This window comes from Myotis nattereri (assembly GCF_964212035.1).
Source record: "Myotis nattereri genome assembly, chromosome: 9".
In the NCBI taxonomy this organism is placed as follows: Eukaryota; Metazoa; Chordata; class Mammalia; order Chiroptera; family Vespertilionidae; genus Myotis; species Myotis nattereri.
In genome coordinates, this window is record NC_138084.1 from 37,036,179 (window position 1) to 37,060,675 (window position 24,497).

At 41.2% G+C, this 24,497-nt stretch overlaps 1 protein-coding gene across 1 annotated transcript; it reads right to left on the reverse strand.

Annotated features, from left to right (window-relative positions):
• Positions 1-3,290: 3,290 nt before the first annotated feature.
• WEE1 (WEE1 G2 checkpoint kinase) lies at positions 3,291-23,826 on the reverse strand (the record flags this gene model as incomplete). Its single annotated transcript, XM_081099095.1, has 11 exons — positions 3,291-4,611; positions 5,893-6,038; positions 6,130-6,300; positions 7,375-7,460; positions 7,555-7,650; positions 15,385-15,531; positions 20,332-20,453; positions 20,855-21,027; positions 21,185-21,248; positions 21,725-21,930; positions 23,251-23,826. The coding sequence occupies 11 exons, from the start codon at positions 23,824-23,826 to the stop codon at positions 4,458-4,460; spliced, it is 1,941 nt and encodes a 646-aa protein (XP_080955221.1). The 3' UTR covers positions 3,291-4,457.
• Positions 23,827-24,497: the final 671 nt, after the last annotated feature.

Genomic DNA, 24,497 nt, shown 5'->3' on the forward strand with positions numbered 1-24,497 from the left:
TACACTGAACCTGACCTTCTCTTTGGCGTAATGGACTAGTAGGCATAAACTGGAATTCCAGGCTGGAAACCCATTTCATAGCATAAGTATATCAAAACTCAAACAAATCATATACTCTCCGTATTTATTAACAGTATAAAACTAACAATATGAGCTGTAATATACATGTTCCTTTGAGGTATTTTTCTTCATGGTCTGGACTGGCTGTTTCTTAGACTCTTAGTTTAATGAAGTTTGGAAAGAATATGCCATCTTTTCCTGGTAAATCTTCCCAAGATATTAATCCTTACTCCAGAGACCTTTGAACTGCATTGAAAATTAATGTCATCTGCCACAAAGGAAAAAAATAGTTCAATGATGTTCAGGTAAATGCCTCTCAAAGTTTTTCAAAGCTAAATGTTGGACAGTTTCAATTATGTCTTACTTTTCCATTTTTATAAAAATGTACTTTGTTGAGCTCTTGAGAAATTTCTAACAATACAACCAGGTTTGCAGGAGAAACTTCTAGATCCACTCACTCTGCAATGTCAATCAGTTTCAGTGATGCTTTTTACAGTAATACAAATGCCTTCAAAATACTGAATGAGGCAGTTTCCTCCAAATTCCTAGTGTCAGGCTTCACTTACAATTTTCACAATATCCAAAACACTTCCAAAATTCCTTTTTGATCCATCCTGCTTGATTGCTTTGACCTTTAAAAATTTCACAATAAAAATACCTTACTATGCAACAACTTATTTGATCTGTTGGCTAAAGTCAATGAGATGCTTTGTGGAGATAAATGGAGAGGAAGCAAAACAAATGTCAGGATACTGCTGCTTAAGAATTCGGAGACGGCTTGAAGCATTGGCCAAACCCAGCTGTTATCAATTTTTTAAATGCCATTATTTCTTGCCCTGTGGAACAAAGTAGAGTGATGCCATTATTTCTTGCCCTGTGGAATGAAGTAGAGTGAAAATCAAAGCTTGAGGATTGCTTCTTCAAAAGACATTAGTTCATTAATTAAAGGGGACTGCTTTGGATTCTTGGCAAAATAAAAGGTAAGGCACTGGTTTTAATTTGCAGTCAACTGTAATATGTGATTCCTTCTACCCAACTGCAGTCGATACTTAAAAATTGTCTCAAAAAGTAACAGGCCTTGCCCTAACTGGTTTGGCTCAGTGGATAGGGCATCGGCCTATGGACTGAAAGGTCCCAGGTTCGATTCCAGTCAAGGGCATGTACCTTGGTTGCAGGCACATCCCCAGTAGATGTGTAGGAGGCAGCTAATCGATGTTTCTAACTCTCTATTCCTCTCCCTTCCTCTCTGTAAAAAAAAATCAATATATATTAAAAAAAAAAAGAAAAAGTAACAGGCCTCTCTGCATTTTAATTAAATTTTCTGGAAAATTCTTCAGTGCTTCATTAGCACTTGTAGCTTCCACCAGATGTTATGCTAACAAGTTCTCACTGTTATAAAAACAAACAAAAGCTGTTTAATGTGCAGCATTCTCATCTGATGAAATCTGTATCCCCTTGTTTCTAACCAAAGGTCCTAGAGTTCAGGCCCTGCTTACTCTTACCGAGTTAGTACAACAGTGGCTTTGAAACCAGTCTAAACAAAATCACCCGAATTCAATTTCTAATCTACCTCCAGCATCTTCCCAAGGTATGCAACTGTCCTTTGAGCCATCACTCTACCTTGCAGAATCCCTCCAACATAGCACTCAACGAATGTTACCACCATTTTATTTTTACACAGGTCTGCTCTATTGCATCCTGAGTCACTACTACTGGGCAAAGCCTATTTCTTACTGGTCTTTGGTCTATCAGTTAGCATACAGAAGGTACTCAACCTGTTTCCTGTGTTGGACTGGATATAAGCCCAACTCTCATATCAGCTTTCAGATACCTTAAGAATTCTCTCTTTGAAAACCAACATTTTCTAATCTAGTATTATCAAATAATGTGAAAAAACTGCAAATTTTGATGAAAAACAATACCTGATTTTTTTTTTCTTTGAAGCTAGTACACTAGGAAAATCGAGCCTTAATGACTTATAGTGGTCCTATGAACACTAATTTATCATACTTTTTATAGCTGTCTTCAGTAGCTACTGAAACCTGCTCCAGCCTTCACTGTTTTTTAGGTTTTCTGTCACCCACACCTACTAGCTTTTATATCTAATTTACCTGTCAACACCAATTCCTCTCACACCTCGAAATTTTGCTTTTCATAGGCTAGAAAGCTAAAATAATCAAGCTTGTTAAAATGTTTATGGCAGGAAGAAATAGGCCCTGAGTGAGAAATTATGTACCCATGTTCAAAAAACACAAGGATCTTCCCCTAGCTGGTTTGGCTCAGTGAACAGAGTGTTGGCCTGTGGAATGAAGGGTCCCAGGCTCAATTACACTTAAGGGCACATGCCTGGATTGCAGGCTCAATCCCCAGTAGAGGGCGTGCAAGAGGCAGCTGATCAATGATTCTCTCTCATCATTGATGTTTCTCTCTCCTCTCCCTCTCCATTCCTCTGAAATCAATAAAATTTTTTTAAAAATACTGTTTAAAAAAACATAAGGATCTTATGACATCCATTTTATCTGTTCAAGGTCATCATTACTCTCTGGCTCTAATTTTCATCAGAAAAATGTCACACAGAATTAGCACTGTGTATCACTTAAATTTGCATTCTCAATTAAAATCCAGCCTAGTTTACTAATTTAAAACTCTCCCCACTTTAAAGTTCTCTTCTGTGATTCAGTTCACATTAGAAAGTTATGAGTCATGTACAGTCACTTAAAAAGCTAAAGCTATTTTAAACTACCTTATACATTTATAGCAGATCAAAAGCATAATATGCAATGTGACATAAAATATTAAATATTTAAAATTACAAAATAAAAATATCCCAAGATTGATGTGTAAATTTTTCTTAAATTCCAAAATGTAACTAATATGGACTAAAGTTCAATACTAAATAAGCCACGTTTCATATTCTATCAAAAATACATCCTCTGGCCGAAACCGGTTTGGCTCAGTGGGTAGAGCTTCGGCCTGTGGACTGAAAGGTCCCAGGTTCGATTCCGGTCAAGGGCATGTACCTTGGTTGCGGGCATATCCCCAGTAGGAGATGTGCAGGAGGCAGCTGATCGATGTTTCTCTCTTATCGATGTTTCTAACTCTCTATCTCTCTCACTTCCTCTCTGTAAAAAATCAATAAAATATATTAAAAAAAAAAATACATCCTCTGCTTTTAGTACTCTATATATAATGGAGATAACAGAAAATAGGCATCACAAAGATTTAGACAATTAAGGTAAGCTCAGAGTGACTTTTAATATGCCAAACAATGTTAATAATACACAAGTCAAACAGACAAGTGCAAACAAGTCTTAAACCAAAATCAATAGGAAAATAAACAATAAACAAATTTTTTTTCAATATCTGTTAGCCAGTACTATTAGTCAAGTGGCTAATCACAGATAAAATATATTTTGTGAAAAGCTTGGAATAGTCAGAAGTCATTCTGGCATTTCAAACAGCTATGTACAGTATCACCAAGATTAGTTTATATACACCAATATTGAAGAGAAACTGGGCAAAACAGTTAAAAACAGACTAACAATACAATCAAGTACAAAACTTGGGTGGTGAGAGGAAAGATTTTTAAAAATTCAGGGAAAGGCATTATCAGGAAAAATTACAAAACCAGCAAGAATTATACTACATTAATACAGCATTATGGGGGGAAAGGGTGCATTTCTCCAATGCACTAGCTTCAAAGTTCAAAGGGGAAAAAAGGCAAATAAGCTGCTTTTCATCAAGAGCAGCTATGTATTTCACATAATTGTTTTCAAAAGAAAGCCTATTAACAATGATTGTTTAATGCTACAATTTTACAGCAAAGACAAAACTAAAATAGCAGCAAATTCACAAGGCAATACTTCCACAGAATTATTCCATGGTTCATACAGTGCCCAAAAGTGCTCCCAGTTGGATATACAAATATAATTCACAATTAAAAAACAAAAAAGAAATATAAGACTGACACACAGGTACATTGAAGGCTGAGTAGTAACTGATTCTCTATTTCCCTTTTCGAAGGGAGAATGTTTGTAATAAAGCCCTTGGTCCTTTTTTACAAGTCACTACAGGGAAGGATACCTTTTATCACAATGGAACAGCAAACTATCAGCAGCACACCACCACAGTGGTTCACCCTGGAAAGGCTGATGCAACATCCAACAGTGACTGACATCCTAGAGAAGACAAACTGATAAACTAAATGAAAGCCTAATAGAGCACTGGTCAAAATACAGCTTTTAACTGTAATTCACAAATAAAAGTCCTAAAAAGTATTTCAGTAAAACTACTGACACCGATTTTAAGTAATTGCAAACTGGATTTTAGCAGTGATTTCAACCTAGCTTTAACTTCCTCTTGTCACAGTTTTTTTAGGGAGGTGGGAAATAAGTAGTTCAGTATATGGTAAGGCTGACAGAGCGATTCATTTTCTTTCCAATAAGTCGAGATGTTCTATTACTCTGGGTGGTGGACCTAGTGGCCATCCGGTCAGTGAAGAGTGCTCTTTCCTCAGCTGCAGCTTTAGCCATCTGGGCTTTCTTGAGTTCTCTACAAACACAAAAATAGAAAACAAGACTTTTCACCTACTGTGTTAATCCTAGGAAGGGATCCTAAGAGGCCAAACACAAACTATATTATCAGCTGGAAGATCTTTGCATGTCATCATTATTCTAACATGCAACTGAGAAGAGGAAAAATACAGTATGAAACTTTAGCTTCTGCTCAAACAACTTAAATTTACAAAATAATCTTATTTTGTGCTATCAAATACAAAGTAATAAAGACATTACTAATGACTTTTTTTTTTTTTGGTGTGTTTTTAATGTCTTTACTGATTTCAGAGAAAGGGAGAGATAGAAACATTGATCAGCTGCCTCCTGCACACCCCCTAAAGGGGGTTGAGCCCACAACCTGGGTATGTACCCTGACCAGTGACGTCCTGGTGCATGGAACAAAGCTTAACCAACTGATTCACACCAGCCGGGCATGACTGGGATTATTTTTGTTTCGTTTAAATATTTATTTTTGAAAGTATTACATATGCCCTCTTTTTTCCTCCCATCAACCCCCTCCAACGCCCCCCTCATCCTCCATCCCAAGCCCTCACCACCTACTGCCTGCATCCATGGGTTATGCATATTTGCATACAAAGTCTTTGGTTGATTACCTCCCACCCACTCACCCTCCCCCACCGTCCCTCCATGACTGGGTTTTAATAAAAACTTCAAATAGAACTCTAATCTGTAATTGTGAAATATCTTTACATAACAGAGATGAAAGCAAAACTCTTCCTATTTGTATGAATAATTATATCTAACCAACTAGTGGCAAATAAACCTTTTCATATTTCAAGTCAGACTAGCTTAGAATCAAAATGGTAGCAATAAAGCAAATGAATCAGAATTTCATTCCAATCAGTTTTGAAATGTCAAAGGTCATTCACATCAAATATAAGAATCACCTTCTAACCTAATTGACATTAATTTAATAAAGATTAGTACAACGGAAAGTTTCAAGGAATGTTCATTGATACTGATACTTTGGGGGGGTATAGGCTCACTTAGCTTTTGCTATGATTTGAGGCTTGGGGATTATCATCACTTGCAAATATATGCTAGTCTTAAAAACTTGAAGCCCAATAATTTCAAAGTCTAGACACAACACAAATTTATAGGTCAAGTACTAATTTAAGGCAGAAGTCCCCCCAACTTTTAACTGTATAACATGCCAAACCACTATATTTGTCACTGACAGAAAGCCTTTACCATCTTATTAAATTTGTGAATGAACACAAAAAAGTAAAAACAAAACACAAAAACCCTCACTTACTTCTGCAAAAGTGAATTTTTGAACTTTTCTGCATTCAATTCTATTCGTAATTGTTCTGCGCTTTTTCTAGAAGCAGACAGCAATATTGAATGCTTTACCAGTGCCGCTGCTGAAGGTCTTCTCTCTGGATCTGGATGAATCATAACCTTGAAAGAGAAGTAAAATTAAGGTAAAAACATGTGATTTAATAAAATGTTAAACCATGTCAATAAAGTGCTTCATATAAAAAATACTCACTTTTAGCAATTCTGTAAATTCTTGGGAAAGCACTTGTGGAATCCGTGGTAATCTACCCTGTCTGATTTCATGCCACTGGTCTCCATTTCTGGGGAGAGGTTCAGCACCAGCAGCACATACCACTGTGAGGGCAAGGGCAAAAATATCTGCTTTTGGTAGATGGGAATAGTTCTGTAAAATAAAATAAAAAATTTTTTAAGGAAATATAAAAATGCTCAAAATAAAGGAAGATTATACCTCATAATGATTTAGGTGAAAAACAGGACTAAATTAAAATGTTCAATGCCACATTTAAGTTTAGGACCTATTCAGAGAAAAAGTAAATTTGGAGGATTTATTCTAATTACAAAGTAATATACACTCTGAGGTGGAGGGGTTGGTAAAAACATTTCTAAAAGTGAACGTCTCCTGTCATTAGCCCAATTCAAATCTCAGAAGAAACTCCTATCCCTCTAGGACAGCGGTTCTCAACCTGTGGGTCGCGACCCCTTTCGTGGTCTAACGAGCCTTTCACAGGGGTCGCCTAAGACCATCCTGCATATCAGATATTTACATTAGGATTCATAACAGTAGCAACATTGCAGTTATGAAGTACCAACGAAAATAATTTTATGGTTGCGTCACAACATGAGGAACTGTATTTAAAGGGCCAGAAGGTTGAGAACCACTGCTCTAGGAGCATTCATATGAAAACACAAAACATACATACATGAAAAGTTACAAATACACATAAGACACAAATATACATAAAAAGAACAATGATCATAATTTATTTGTTCTACTTCCAGTCAAAACTCTTATTGAGAAATATTTCATCACACTTTTGAAACTGTACTATTAACTATTAGCCTTAATTTACTTCATCATTCCTGTGCTGCTATTTATTTTACATTGTTCTTGGTTTGTCTGAATAGGAATATTCCTGTAGGAGACTCTCAGAAATGGAAATTCTGAATGAAAAGGTACTTGACTTTTAAATGTTGATAAATACTAATATTCAGCTCTCCAAAAATGCTGTGCCATTTTAAAGTTCCACCAGTAGGGTATGGAAACTTCTCTTTCACCACAACTCTACCATATTGAATATTATAAACTTGCCTTTACTGACTTGCTAATAGACTTTCTATTTTGTCATTGCTATTCTACTAGTTACTAGCTTAAAATTTTAATACATCTGCATTTATATTCATTCTTCCAGCAAATGGTGTTGCAAAACAAATGGTATTATTAAAGGAGAAAAATTACCTCCTGTAAAACTTCATTTGCAAGAAAACGACTATCACCCTCTTCAACCTGTGGACTAGAGATTCTTGTTACGTGCCCAAGATCACCTAGAAGTATTAAAATGAAATACAGCCAAGAGTTAAAACACAACAGCTCCTCTTTTTATTTTATAGTAATAATCTGGTTATCTTTCTTTCTTACCTATTTTAAAGATAACTTTGTTAGATATCCATTCATCTTCATCTCCATCTTCAGAGGCAGCATTTGGGATTGAGGTTCGAGATATGAAAATATTACCTGTCAAACAGTTATTTATATAAGCCACATGAACAATTAATAGTATAACCAAAGTTCACAAACAAGCATACATCAGAAATCATCCAGAAAGCTTTTAAATATATAGATTTTTATATGTTCTACCCCAAACACTATGAAGTAACAGTCTCAAATGGGAACTGGGGCTTTATTTTCTAGGAATATACTTTCTGGCCTAGTTCTGATCCTGAACACTTAGAAACCACTATAATTAGTCCCTTCACATCTACACATGGATCTTCAGCAGTTTTATTGTTTTACTTTTTTAAAATATATTTACTGATTTTTTACAGAGAGGAAGGGCAAGAGATAGAGAGTTAGAAACATCGATCAGCTGCCTTCTGCACATCCCCTACTGGGGATGTGCCTGCAACCAAGGTACATCCCCTTGATCAGAACCTAGGACCCCTCAGCCCAACAGGCCGAAGTTCTATCCGCTGAGCCAAACCGGTTAGGGCGATCTTCAGCAATTTTAATTACTAGAAACCATACAAATGACAATAACATAGTAATTTGTAATACTGCCAAAGCACAAATTTTAAACTCATGCTACAAGGCCGGTATGAAAAGAATGAGTCACATATCTATTGAGTTTGGCTGACTCCACAGCATCTTTACCCAATGTAGCTTTGTGGGGTTCACTGTCTCAGCTAAACAAACACTTTTTTACCTTCAAATTTGAACAAGCTCATGATTAACATAAATTTTAGCAACAGATCCCATTTTAATAGTTTTATCAATATAGTACTGAACTTATAAATGTTATATTCACTGGAGTCTTCTTTCCAGTTTTGCTTTATTTATAGGACAACTTATTTGTGGCCGTATTTGTGAATTTGAAATTTTAAAACTTATTTTCAACTTTTGTACTTACAACATAAGGATCTACTATATTTGACACAATACAAGATGAGCGAGTATAGGCAAATCTTACTAATTCACATTTATTGCCTTCAGCCCAAATATATTTTTTTTAATTTTTTTTATATATTTTATTGATTTTTTACAGAGAGGAAGGGAGAGGGATAGAGAGTTAGAAACATCAATGAGAGAGAAACATCGATCAGTTGCCTCCTGCACATTCCCTACTGGGGATGTGCCTGCAACCAAGGTACACGCCCCTGACCGGAATCGAACCTGGGACCCTTGAGTCCGCAGGCTGACGCTCTATCCACTGAGCCAAACCGGTTAGGGCATATTTTCTTTTTTAAAATAAATATTTTAGTGCATTAATGTACAGGCAAATTCTTCACATACTCTTATTAAAACAAATTGTGGCCCTGACTAGTGGTTAGAGAATCAGCCTGCACATTGAAAGGTCGTGGGTTTGATTTCCCTGTCAAGGGGCACGTACCTGAATTGTTAGTTCAATCCCTAGCCCAAGTTGAGGTTCATATGGGAGGCAACCAATTGATGTCTCTCTCTCACATCCATGTTTCTCACTGTCTGTCTCTCTCTGTTTCACACCGGCTCCCACTCTCTCTCTAAAAAAAAAAAAAAAAAAAAGACAATGGAAAAAATATCCTCAGGTGAGGATTAAAAAAAAAAAAATTGTGTAAAACAAATTCCCATTGATCATACACATTTCCATAGGGTAAAAAAAAACCCAACATATTACATTCAACTTAAAAACACCTACCCTAAAATGTTTAACATGAATCCATCAACCTTTTAGTTATAATTTCAAAATTATAGGAAATATAAGGGGAGAAAGGAATAAATTAAATGTTACAAGGAAGCAACCAAATCCAGAAGGAAGAACATCTTGCAAGACAAGGTCTATACTATCATTTTTAGAAGTAGAAGGTAAAACCTAAAAGACAATGGATATAACCAGATGTAATACATGTTCCTGAAAAAATAGTAGTCTGGACTAATCAACTATTAAGAACTTGGGTGAAGACTTTCTCCAGAAGGCTCTCAAGGAAGCCCCAGCAACCTCAGGGGCTACAGAGCAAATTGCCTTGGGCCTATTACTGATCTACCCAGGCTCTGAGCTGGTGGAAGCCAAGCTAACCTTTGTATAAAACCTGACTCCTCACACATGCACTCAGGCTCAGTAAAGACAGTCACAAACTGCAGACTGCTTGGTAGCTCCAGACAGGTAGCCCAAACCCAGTCACAGGCAGCGTCTGATATCCACCTGCACTGAAGTTCCTCCCAAGTGGACCCCGAACCAACACAACCAGTGGTGGGCTTTAGACTACACCAGAGCATGACCCAACTAGCCACAGAAGTGGCATACCCAAAGGGAGATCCTGACAGGCATCAGACCCTGCTGGGGCCAATTCTGGTGGGAGAAGGGGGGGGGGGGGCGGGCAGGAGGCGGCGGCATGGTACTGTAGCTTCCACACAACAGCTCACACACTGTGGTTGGGGATTGACCCCCAATCCTCATAGCTAGCCAGCCTGAGGGCATTCAAGACTCAACTACAACAGGAAGGCTTGCATAATCCACACAAGAGACATTCCTGGAGCACCTAGTTCAGGTGACAAGATTGTGCCACTGAGCCCCACAAGACACCTACTACATAAAGACCATTATAAACAAGACTGGGAAACACAGCAGATCTACTTAATACACAGAAACAAACAAAAAATAAATAAAAAAAAAACATGCCCCAAATGAAAAAACAACAATCATCCCTCCAAAGAATAACTAAATAAAATGGAAGCAACCAAGATACCCAATGCAGAGTTCAAAACAATGGTTATAAGGATGCTCAAGGAATGAACGATCGGTGAGAACTTAGATAGTAAGCATTAAAAAAGACAGAGTCCTAGCCGGTTTGGCTCAATGGACTGAAGGGTGCCAGCTTCGATTCCGGTCAAGGGCATGTATCTTGGTTGCGGGCACATCCCCAGTTGGGGTGTGCAGGAGGCAGCTGACTGATGTTTCTAGCTCTCTATCCCTCTCCCTTCCTCTCTGTAAGAAGTCAATAAAGAATATATTTTTTAAAAAAAGATACTACAGCCCTAACCGGTTTGGCTCAGTGGATTAAGCGTCAGCCTGCAGACTCAAGGGTCCCAGGTTCGATTCTGGTCAAGGGTATGTACCTTGGTTGCAGGCACATCCCCAGTAGGGAGTGTGCAGGAGGCAGCTGATCGATATTTCTCTCTCATCGATGTTTCTAACTCTCTATCCCTCTCCCTTCCTCTCTGTAAAAAATCAAAAAAATATATTAAAAAAAAAAAAAAGATACTACAAAAGCTCTGGCCGGTGTGGTTCAGTTGGTTTAGTGTGGTCCCATTCACTGAGAGGATGCAGTTAGATTCCCGGTCTGGGCACACGCCCAGGTTGCAGGCTTGATTCCCAGTAGGGGGCATGCAGGAGCAGCCAACAGAGGTTTCTCTCTCAAGCACCCTCTCCTTTCTCTCTCTCAAATCAATAAAAACATTTTTTAAATATTTAAAAAAGAAAAAAGACACTACAAAAAAAAAACCATACGCCAATATCCCTGGTGAATATAGATGCAAAAAATCCTCAAGAAAATATTACCAAACCAAATCCAGCAATAATACATTAAGCCCTAACTGGTTTGGCTGAGTGAATAGAGCGAACTGACATGTTTGATTCCAGTCAAGGGTATGTACCTTGGCTGCGGGCACATACCCAGTAGAGAGTGTGTAGGAGGCAGCTGATCGATGTTTCTAACTCTATCCCTCTCCCTTCCTGTCTGTAAAAAAATCAATAAGATATATATTTTTTAAAATATGTATCTTATTGATCTTTCACAGAGAGGAAGGGAGAGAGATAGAGAGTTAGAAACATCAATGAGAGAGAAACATCCATCAGCTGCCTCCTGCACACCACCCACTGGGATGTGCCCTCAACCAAAGTACATGCCCTTGATTGGAATAGAACCTGGGACCCCTGAGTCCGCAGGCCGACGCTCTATCCACTGAGCCAAACCAGCCAGGGCAATAAAATATATTTTAAAAAAATATAATAATACATCTTAAAAAATCATACACCATGATCAAGTGGGATTTATTCCTGGGGTGCAAAAAATATCTGCAAATCAATAAACATGATACACCATATAACAACACGAAGGATAAAAATCAAAGAATCATTATCAATAGATTCAGGAAAAGCATTTGACAAAATCTAGCACCCATTTATGATAAAAACTTTCAGCATAACAGAAATACAGGGAGCATACTGCAACATACTAAAGGCCATCTATGACAAACCCACAGCCAACATCACACTCAATTGGCAAAAAACTAAAAGCATTTCTCTTAAGATGAGGAACAAGATGGGGATGTCCACTTTTACCACTCGTTTAACATAGTACTTGGAAGTCCTAGCCACAACAATCAGACAAGAAGAAATAAAAAGCATCCAAATTGGAAAGGAAGAAATGAAACTGTCATTATTTACAGATAACATGATACTGTATATAGAGTAACCTAAAGATTCCACCAGAAAACTACTAGAATTGATAGAGTAGCAGGATATAAAATTATATCCAGAAATTGTGGGTTTTTTTTTTTTATTGATTTCAGAGAGGAAGTGAGAGGGAGAGATAGAAACATCAATGAGAGAGAATCATTGATCGGCTGCCTCCTGCACGACCCCTACAGGGGACTGAGCCCACAAGTGGGGCATGTGCCCTTGATCAGAATCAAACCCGGGACCATTCAGTCCACAGGCCAACACTCTATCCACTGAACCAAACCAGCTAGGGCTGGTTGTATGTTTTATACACCAATACTGAACTATCATAAAAAGAAACTAAGAAAACAATTCCATTTACAACTACATCAAAAAATAAGGTACTGCCTTAGCTGGCTGCTGTGGTTAGAGCTCAGCCCATGGACTGAAGGGTCTTGGGTTTGATATCAGTTAAGCACATGTACCTGGGTTGCAGGCTTGAGCTTGGGCCCAGGAGCGTGCAGGAGGCAACCAATCGATGTTTCTCTCACATCAATGGTTTCTCTTTTCCTCCCCATCCCTTCCACTTTCTAAAATAAGTCAAATGGAAATGCTTACAGCTCTTTTTGAATTTGTCTAGCAGGTCTTCTGGTTTGTACCAGAAGGCCCTTAAAAAAAAAAAAAAAAGTCGAGAGAAACTAAGATGGCAGCATAGATAAACACCAGGAAATTGCTGCTTCCCACAACAATTGAAAAACACCTCAAAAACACAAAACGGACATCATCCAGAACTACAGGAAGGATGGCTGAGTGTAAATTCTACAACTAGAAGGAAAGAAAAGCACACTGAGAGCCAGAGGAGCTGCGGAAGTAAAGTGCAGAGGTAGGGGGCTCACGCACCCAGAAAAGGGCTGGCACCTGAGGACGCGGCTGTCTTTTTGAATCTGGAGGGAGTCACAAGCTCCCGACGGCTCTGAACTCCGGTTCCGGGAAGTCTCTGGGGATCCAGGACTCATACGGGGAGAAACTGGACTGTTTGGAAGCGGGCGAACTTGAGGGCGGCTTTCCCTCAGAGGTGCTTGCAGCCGTTACCGGGACACTGAGACTGGAGACTCCTTAGGGCAGGGCTGAGGCTCCGCCATAGCTGCTTGCTCCGCCCTTTGATTCCTTGAGCCCCCGCCCCACCCAGGCTGCGGCAGAGGCTTTTGCATATGAATGCCCCGGCCCTTTGTAACCTGTAAATACCTAACTGCAGCCTGGCCAGACAGACCCAGAACTTCCAAGAGAAGGCCCAAGGCCCCACAGCGGCTTGCATTGCTTCACAGCTGAGCCTCATCAGGGCCAAAAAAAGGAAGGGGAATCTGCAGTTCTCTTCATAGCTCCTGCTGTGTAACCTCAGGCAGAGGCTAAATTAGCACCTCCTTAGATCCAAGAGCCACTGTGCCCAGTGGTCAGAGGGGGGCCATCCAGATCACAACTCCTCAGATCCATAAGGGACACACTCAGGGTGCAGTCTCAGTGAGCACCAAAGCCCCACTGAAGCAAGTCTTGCCCCAGAAGGGTGTCTCCAGCACAGAAGTTCTCCCAGTGCAGACACAGCTGATTCTCACTGCCAATTGGCCTGGAGGTCAATTCCTCCCAGTGATCCTACAACAACCAAGGCATAGCTACCTCAGGTAACTGGGGAGGCTGAGCCACTGGGCCCTACAGGACACCTAGCACACAAAGCCACTCTATCAACACAGGGAAGCAGCCAAAATGCGGAGACAAAGAAACAGGTCACAAATGGCAGAAATGGAGGAAAGCAAACGACTGGATATAGAGTTCAAGGCCACGTTTATAAGGTTTTTCAAGAATTTTATGGAAACCGCCGATAAATTTAATGAGTCCCTCAATAAGTATAGTGAGACCCTGGAGGACATGAAAAAGGACCAACTAGAAATTAAGCATACACTGACTGAAATAAAGAATAATTTACAGAGATCCAACAGCAGACAAGAGGATCCCAAGAATCAAGTCAAAGATTTAAAATACAAAGAAACAAAAAATACCCAACCGAAAAAGAAAAAAGAAAAGAGATTCCAAAAATATGAAGATAGTGTAAGGAGCCTCTGGGACAACTTCAAGCATAACAATATCAGAATTATCGGGGTACCAGAAGAAGAGAGAGACCAAGATATTGAAAACCTATTTGAAGAAATAATGACAGAAAACTTCCCCTAACCTGGTGAAAGAAATAGACTTACAAGTCCAGGAAGCGCAGAGAACCCCAAACAAAAGGAATCCAAAGAGGACCACACCAGGACACATCATAATTAAAATGCCAAGAGCAAAAGACAAAGAGAGAATCTTAAAAGCAGCAAGAGAAAGACAGTCAGTTACCTACAAGGGAGTACCCATACGACTGTCAGCTGATTTCTCAACAGAAACCATGCAGGCCAGAAGAGACTGGCAAGAAATATTCAAAGTGATGAATAGCATGAACCTGCAACCAAGATTACTTTATCCAGCAAAGCTATCATTCAGAATAGGAGGTCAGAGAAAGAGCTTCACGGATAAGAAAAAGCTAAAGGAGTTCATCACCACCAAACCAGCATTATATGAAATGCTGAAACTTTAAGGAGAGGAAGAAGAAAAAGGAACTCTTACCATTTGCCACAGCATGGATGGAACTGGAGAGCGGATAAATACCACATGATCTCACTCATTTGTGGAATATAATGAACAACATAAACTGATGAACAAGGACTGATCCAGAGAAGGAGAGGCATTGATTGGACTGTCCGGCTTTAGAGGGAGGGTAGGGGAGGGTGGGGGTAAGGGGGAAAGATCAACCAACGGACTTACATGCAGGCATATAGGCCTAACCAATGGACACGGACAACGGGGGGCGGGGGGGAATAGAGGGTAACGTGGGGACAAGGACACATATGTAATATCTTAATCAATAAAAAATATATTAAAAAAAAAAAAAGTCAATGGAGCCCAGTGGGAGTGGCTGACCATCAATCTATGAACTAGGAGGTCACGGTTTGATTCTCAGTCAGGGCCTTGATCCCCAGTGTGTGGCGTGCAGGAAGCAGCCGATTAATGATTCTCTCTCATCATTGATGTTTCTATCTCTCTCTCCCTCTCCCTTCCTCTCTGAAATAAAAAAAAATTATTTTTTTTTAAAGTCAATGGAAAAAATATCTTCAGGTGAGGATTAACCAAACCAAACCAAACCAACAATAAAAATAAGTTGCCCAAAGGTCTTTAAAAATAACAATAAATAACAACATCATTTATTCTCTATAATCCTATAGAACACAGGTCAGAGGATGTGTAATACTTACTAGGCTTTATATCCATGTGAACCAAAGACATTGAATGAATATACCTCAAGCCTCGGCCAACTTGCAAAAGGAGATCCTTCAGCTCTGCTTCTATAAAGTAACGCATGCTTCTATAGTTTATACTTATGGCATCAGCCAAACTTCCACCTAACAAACACACACACAAAAAAATTAGCATTTTCTTTTTTCAGAAATATTATTTTTCTTGTATCTTTTCTGAATGACCACAGACTTAACCAAGAAAATGACATTTTATAGGACCTATTCCCTTCAATCTGCTTGTGAAATAAAAATGTTATTTATTCTCTCTATAGCTAATACACTCACATGGGTACAAAATATAATGTAGAGTCTCTGGGATATCCATATACCCCAGCAACCCACCTGGTTCTTTTCCCCCAGAATAAATCAATGTTATTATATGCATTCTTTTTAACTCTTTTATACAAGTGATATTTTCACTATTTTAAAAAATATTTTTATTGACTTCAGAGAGGGAGAGGGAGAGAGATAGGAACATCAATGGTGAGAGAGAATCATTGAACGGGTGCCTCCTGCACGCTCCCTACTGGGGATTGAGCCCACAACCCAGGCATGTGCCCCAACCAGGAATCCAACCGTGACCTCCTGGTTCATAGGTCAATGCTCAACCACTGAGTCACCAAGGCCGGGCATATTTTCTTTATCTTGAAGATAGTTCTTCATCACCAATATAAGACATTCCCTTTACAGTGTTTCTATCAAATCCACTATATAACTGAATGGTAATGCATTAACCAATCCCCTATTTGATGGACATTTTTAAACAGTTTCTAAGCCTTTGCTAATATATATACTATGGTCTAAGGCAGGGGTGGGCAAACTTTTTGACTCGAGGGCCACAATGGGTTCTTAAACTGGACCGGAGGGCCGGAACAAAAGCATGGATGGAGTGTTTGTGTGAACTAATATAAATTCAAAGTAAACATCATTACATAAAAGGGTACGGTCTTTTTTTTTTTTTTAGTTTTATTCATTTCAAACGGGCCAGATCCGGCCCGCGGGCCATAGTTTGCCCACGGCTGGTCTAAGGAATAATTCTGTACATTGATCATTTCATACATATTTAGTGTATCTTCTAGAAACCTATTGTTGGGTCAAAGGGTATGTACAATGTAAAATATACATGCATAGTATGTGTGTGTAATACTATTTTATTACATATAGATTAAGTTTCTGTAGCCAATAAGGCCATTTCTGTTTAATCTCTGCAAAAGAACTTAAGATTGGTATTCATACCATCAGTGCCAAGACTTGATTGCCTCTGAAAGTTAACAAAAAGAAGTAACAGGATCTGGCTGGGTAGTTCAATTGGTTAAAGTGTCCTCCAGATATGCCAAGGTTTCAGGTTCGAACCAATGAGTGTATAAATAAGTGGAACAACAAATCGATGTTTCTCTCTCTCCCCCGCTCCCCTTCTCTCTAAAATCAATAAATAAAAATTAAAAAGAAATAGTGCACTCAATCTCTGATTTCAAAATGGCTAGTACTTAAAGTCTATAAGCAGCTGCCTATGTGAATGGGGTGATTACATGTGCATGTAAGTGTACACACACACACACACACACACACACACACACACACACACTGTCCCCATAGAGAAAGCTGTACCAATTTATACTCTCATCATTAATGTATGAGAATACCCGTTTTCCCACACCCTTGATAACAATCTATGTTTTATAGGTAAAAACCAGTACCTTGGGCCCTGCTGATGTGGCTCAACAGTTGTGCATCGACCTATGAACCAGGGGGTCACAGTTCAATTCCTGGTCAGGGCACATCAATCAGTCGCCTCTGTATACTCCCCAAGGGATCAAACCTGCAACCCAGGGCTGTGCCCTGGCTGGGAATCAAACTGGCAACCTTTTTAGTGCACAGGACAATGCTCAACCAACGGTTGAGCCACTCTGGCCTGGCCCACCACTTCTTTTTAAAGCTTAATTAGAAATAATAAAATCAAAGCCAGGATAATAATATCAGAAGTCAACAAAGTATTAGGAAAGGAAGCTGCACAATTTGAACAAGAATGAATAACAAATGGCAAATCTGTTTTTTAAATAAAAATAAACCACACCTGAATATCGTAGGCTTAAGTGGGTTCTCCATACTTAACCTGCACAAGTCTTGAACTGCAGGGCAAAAAGGGATTCTAAAAGGGAACAGGTCAATAAACCTGTCAGACAAGGGGACTTGAAGTCCTAGATCAAGTTTAATAAGAAAGAGTATGGCTTCTTTTTAGTGGGTATAGCAACTATAGCTAAACCAGTTCTTTTTATCTCACTGCCAAAAGGGCAAGAGAGGTGAGAAGAGCAAAACATTCATCTGATTTTTAGGTTCTCTTCCCCTATCTGGCAACATTTTTATACACTTATTTCAGTCTATCACTACACTAAAGACAACAGACTTAAAATGCAAATGACTCTGAGATAATAAGGAAGCTTAGTCACTGATAAAGGATATCAGTTAATCAACATGTACAAATCAATGATAACAGAATCCTTTCCCTGTGAAACCGTGTTTTCTGAAGATCAGGCTTATTACTATTCAAAGCTTTTCGAAAGTAGAGAGAGGAATAAGTGGAAAAGAAAAACAAGAGATAAGAAAAGCTCACAAATTTATCAGGATAGTCTTAGTTTCTTTCATCTAAGCAGAATAAACAACCATACAAAAAGGCATCCCTGTGCCACACAGGCCTACTTACTTTTTAAAAACTTTTATTATTCTTGAAAGTTTTATACTGCCCCAAAATAATAAACTGTTTCAAAAGATTATTTTATAACCTAACTTTATAATAGGACAAGGTCTTCGTCCCCACATCTGAATTACACAACCATGTAATTTCCTAGGTTGTTACAAATTTGTGATCCCTAGACTACCACTGAAATACGTAAGGGAACCAACCACATCAAAAAGGTGACAGAAAAAAAAGTGACAGGAAGGAAGAAGTTAATAGGAGACAGTGTCTAGCAAATATGGAGTGGAAAAGACATTATGGTTGAGTTGTACTATATCAAATGTAGTAACTGAAAAATAAAGGTTAAGAAACAAATCATGGAAGTCAGACACATAAAAATTTTTGTTGTTGTTAATCCTCACCTGAGGTTATTTTTTCAATTTATTTCTAGAGCGTAGAAGGCAGGCAGGAGGGGGAGAGAGAGGAAAACATCTATTGGTTACCTCCCTACCTGGGCCGGTGAACCTGCAACTGAGATATGTGCCCTAGACCTTCAGTTGGAAGGCTGAAGCTCTAATTCAGGGCTTGGCTTGCATTCATGCATTCATTCATTCATTCATTCATTCATTTAAGAGTGGAAGAGGCATGTAAGGATGGGGGGGGGGGGGCAGAGAGAGATGGGAGAGACATTTGGTTGCCTCCTGCACGCACCCAGGCGGGAAATCAAGCCTGCAACTAAGGTACATGCCCTTGACAGGAATCGAACAAAGAACCCTTCAGTCCACAGGCTGACACTCTAACCCAGTGGTTCTCAACCTGTGGGTCGCGACCCCTTTGGGGGTCGAACGACCTTTTCACAGCGGTCGCCTAAGACCTTCGGAAAACACATATATAATTACATATTGTTTTTGTGATTAATCACTATGCTTTAATTATGTTCAATTTGTAACAATGAAAATACATCCTGCATATCAGATATTTACAACATTACAATTCATAACAGTAGCAAAATAACAGTTATGAAGTAGCAACGCAAATAATTTTATGGTTGGGGGTCACCACAACATGAGGAACTGTATTAAAGGGTTGCGGCATTAGGAAGGTTGAGAACCACTGCTCTAACCAGTGAGCAACCAGTTAGGGTGCTACATAAATATTTTGATGTATAGTATATAGATAAAACATTTCAAAAGATTTGTGAAGCAAACTAGTAACAATGGTATATACTGAGCACTCAGTTCTTTCAAATATAGAGAACTAATAAATAATGAGAAATGAGGTATGTTAACAGGTCTTTTACTTCTGTTTTGTTCAGTTTTTAAAGATGGAAAACCTGGATCCACTACTATGCCACTTATTCACAAGCTATGAGATGGCTGGTCTTGTTTAAGGAAAAAAATGAGAATCAACAAAAATAATAATATACAAATAAATCTTTGCTACCACCTCAAGTATTCAATAAATTCAAATATTCATAGTATGCATAAATAAAAATCCATAATATGTATGTAAAGGTTTAGATATTTAATAACAAATGTCATAACCACCAGAATTGAGATTGACTGTGGTAAAGGTTTAACGAAAAAGACCCAAGGTGGTCCTTGAAGGACTTGCTGAAATGGAAAGCTATACACAGTTCCAAAGTTGAACCTCTATACATGCTTATTTTGTCTGTCTTCAGAGAAAAGAGGGAGAGAACAACTTAAAAGAAAAAAATCTTACTTGATTCTAGTGGTAAACAAGGTTTGATAGATGGGAGTGGGGGCAAGATTACAGAATGCCTTGAACAAATGGCTGAGTTTAAACCAATGGAGAGTTAGTCGTAAGTAGCCAACATCAGTTTCAGCAGTTCCCATAATGAAATGGAAAAGGAGGGCTAGATACAAGGAACCTATTCTATTTACTACACCCCACACACACTATGCTAGGTGCAGGGAAGACCAAAAGTTATATGGCAACACCAGTGTCCTCTCAAGAAGATCAGTTTAATTTGGGTAATGGGCACATAAATAATTTGCACTGTTCAACTACTGAGGTTATGAGGTAGAAGGGTTTCCGATCTTTATTTAACATCAGGTAGGTATTACTTGCCCTTGAAATTCATGTTAGGCTTCAGATCTTTGATTTTTGTTAAGAGATAAAAGAGACATACACATTAGATAAAAATAAGTATTCCCTCAGTGTTCATTCATTTGAGCTCACAAGTTTACAAGGGAACCATTGTTACTCACCATTACAATACTCATTCTGTATAAGCATATGATCATCTTCTGCCCATGCAGAGAAATATCGAACTACATGAGAATGTTGTCCAAGTACTGCATGAGCATATACTTCTCTCAAAGCGTTCTGCCTAGGAGAAATCAGAGATTAATAAACCATTTTCACTCAAGTATAAACTGAATTTATCTGAAACTTCATAAAACAAACTTGACTTCTGTATCTATCATTATGCTGAAAAACTTGAGAGTTAAGACTGTGCAGATTTTCCAAAGGCTTCCATTAAAAAATGGCAGTTAGAAAGTAAGAACCTTACTGGACCTAGAAATCAGGAAAGATGAAACTCCCATGTGAATTAATGGATGCTACTAGAAATAAGGAATTTAAGTTAGGTCCGACTACTCTTATTATTTTACCAAGTCCAATAAGAACTAATGGTACAAAATGAAAAGGATCTGAGTATATCATAACTTCTCAAAAGTTAGAGAACACCACAGGGAACAAAAGATCAAAGACATAATTTTTAATACATACTCATCAACAGAGCCGGCCAATGGCTTTTTTGATCGCTTAATGGCATAAATGCACCCATCCAGCCTCTTCACACATTTAAACACAGAACCAAATTCTCCAGAGCCAATTTTCTCTAGCTCATGAAATTCTGTTGTATACCGTGACTTCATATTGCTTTCAGTAATTGTAATTCTCTGTAATAAAAGGTGTATACATATGTATAATACAAAGATATAAAAATGATTCTTTTGCTGTGGAGATAGCATAATGTGTGAAATTTTAAAATTATATCATAATTTGTTAAAAAATAGAAAATCACATTTTAGAAACAAAAAATTAGAAGCTATTTACTTTAGCAGGTCTTGTTTCATCTTCAAACTCATAATCACTGGCTTCCATGTCTTCACCACAGGAACTGAAAAATATATATTTTTTCATCAACATATCTGAAAGACACATCAGCTAGAGATCCAAAACTTTATCTGATAGGCAGGTGCATGGTAAAACTTTAATGATTAAAAACAGAAAAGCATTTAATTTTGTAATCACAAGATAAAAGTCAGCTGATGAAAATTTGATCGCTGCTGAGATATGTTCATTAACCAGAACATCAAAATTAAAGCCTTTCTAAATCAACTCTCTCTGCCTGCCTCATTTTGACACCAGTGGATTTCCTACAAGTTATCTAGACTTTTTATTCCTTCATTTCTCATGACATTCCTTTTCCACAGCTGATTACTTCCCACCTATCTCTGCTCAGAATTAGGTGTTAGGAATAGAAAAAATTTCAAAGCATAAACTTCCATGTCATTTAGTTAAAAATTAAATTTAATAAGTATACCAAACCAATCTTGGGTGGTTGGGGAACCAAACTATTGAATAATAACTTACTCATTCCAGTATGTTCTCTTTCTTCTACGACACTGTCCTGAGGAATGAAGTAACAAAGAATCTGGAGTAAAAGGATTAATATTCACTTGAGGAGTCTGTCGAATGTCAAATTCTCTTTTTCCTGATTTATCTGTATCCATGAATAGAGAACCACTTCTGATTTTAACAGAGCTGGAATCGATTCCTCGAGCTTTGGAGAGCAAACTCTAAGAGAGGAAAAATAAAGTTTTTAGGATCCAAGTCCTATAGGTCAAAGTGACACACAAGCCTTTATTTCAAGCAAAATAAAGTGGTTAACTTCCGAGTCCTTAGAAGGATACTAACCACCTTTTCTAAACGATAGCCAAGAAAATAGGTCTAGGGCCCCTAAAGTGTATGAATGCATTATTAAAATTAAGTTCATTAGACCCTTTAGAAGAACAGAAGCCTAAAAACAGAAAGCGGCGGGGAGCTAGCTGCTCTCCCCTCTCGCACCCTCCACCTAAATGGGGCTTGGAAAGCCATCTCCGCCGGCTCCTCCCCTCGCTTCCAGGCGGATCTCGCCTCCAAAAGCTCAAAAGCACACACCTTCCTGGGGGACCGAAACTTACTCCAGAACCTACCTCTCCCGTATTACTCTGACAGATGCAATACTTGCCTTAATTTCGGGAAGTGTCCGTTTTAAAGTCTGCTGCTACTTCTAAAGGCCTAGAAGCGGTAGTCGGCACATTTCCTGAGCACTTAAACAAGGGTTGAACGCCTACTTCACGTTCATCGCCAACCACATGAACGCGTAAGGGTCCAAGCAACCATCCCAATGCTGGCTTTTAACAGCTGCGTATGCCTAATCACCGCATTTAGGGTGACCCAAGTTGGCCACTAGAAACCCAACGGCGTAAACACACGCTTCCTCCACCAAAGTCCAGAAAGAGGCTCCCAGGCTACCCGGCCCGCAAGGCCAGCCTGTTCGTCCCGCTCCACGCGCAGTCTCTCTCCCTCACACTGTCCCCCGTGAAGGCGCCAGGACGCCAAACGATAAGCGCACGACCATCATTTTAACCGAACCCTGGCGTGCGCCGCCCAAATTACAGGACCGATCACGGCGCTTTTTAAAAGGCACCAGATGGCAGCGGCAGCCGGGAGTGTCAGGTGGCGGGGCCAGCATCCTTCCAAACCACTTTATCGGCGCCGCACCCCCGGCGGACACGCTCGGGGCAGCCCCCATCCGGCGGGCGGTTAATCGTGAGCCACCTGGACGGCACCGATCGGCCCCTTTGAAAAGATGAAGTTCCAGACGAGGCCCACTGTTCAGTTATATAATCTTAACGGACTTTTTTTGGGCAGGGCCAAAAGAGAAAAAAAAAAAAAAAGAAAAGGCTGCCAACTTTTTTGTTGTGGCGCAGGAGAGCGAGCGGGCGAGCGGGGGGTGCGGCCGGGCGGTTATGTAACCGAACCCGGGCAGCGCCGCGCTCCACTCCCGGCGCCTCCGCCTTTTTAAAAGGCCGGCCCAGCGCGGGCTCGGGCCGCCCGGGCCGCCGCGTCCTCACCTTGGGGGTGTGCGGCGTGTCAAAGAGCCGCAGCTTGCGGAAGGTCTTGTGCGGCGGGGTGCCCGGGTGCTCCCGCAGAGGCGAGCAGGGAACCTCGCCGGCCCGGCGCTCCCCGTAACCGCGCGGGGACGCGTCCTCCGGGCCCCCGAAGCGCACCGGCGAGAACGAGCTGCCCAGGAAGTAGGCGGCCGCCGGCGACTTGACCGGCGACGAGGAGCCGAAGCCCTCCTCCTCCCACGAGTCGCCCTCGGCCCCGCCGCCGGACGCGTCCGCGCCGGGGGAGGCGCCCCGCAGCACCATGTCCTCTTCCAGCTCCCGGGGGCTGCAGGGGGGCGGGCTGGGCGAGCGGCGGCCCTCGGGCCCGGGCTCTGGGGGGCTCCGCGCGGGCGGCAGCGGCGAGTCGGGCTCCTGAAAGGCCGAGTCCTCCCCGGTGCTATGGCCGCTGCCCTCCTCCTCCTCCTCTTCCTCCTCCTCCTCACAGTCGCTGCAGGGCGAGAAGATGAGTTTCTGCCGCAAGGTGCAGGAGGCCCCGGCGCGGCGGGGCGGCGGCGGCCGCTGCCCGCTCAGGAAGCTCATCGCGCCCCCGGGGCCGGGACGGAGAACCCGAGGACCGGGACTCGCGGAGTCCAGGGCACAGCCTGCCCAGGGGGCGGGTCTGCCACGTGCGACGGGGCGCGTCCGGAGGCCGCGGGGCGGCGGGGCTGCGCGGCGGTGGGCTGCGGCTCCGGGGCGCTCGGGGCTGCGGGCGGCGGCGGGGGCCGCGGCGGCGGCGGCGTGGACTGTCCGGCAGAGGTGGGGCGGCCCGAGCGCCCAGGCTGAGGTCTCCGCAAGTCCAGCCGCGGGTTCGGGCTCCGCGGCTTCCCGCGACCGTTAGCCACGTGACTGCCCAGCCCACCAATCCCCGCCCAGCCCCGGGTTTAAAAAAAAGAAGGGCGCGACGCGGCCCGCGGGGGCGGGACTAGCTACGTGATTTTGGCGCCAACCCGCTGGCTCCGCCCCGGCTCGGCGCAGGGCCCGTCCTGGGCGGTGCTGCCCACGAGCCTATGAGCGAGCCGGGCGGCCAGGGAGCTGGCCTGGCCACGCCCACACGGGGCGCGCTGGCGGGGAGGGGGCGGCACCTCTGGGAGTGGCGGGTGGGGCGGGGCTCCGCTGGGCCGAGGCGGACGCTGGCCGGAACTCGCCCTCCTCGCGGCCCCTGCGGCGTTCTCTGCGGGGTCTGAAGGGGGGCCGAGCGCCTGGGCGCGCCT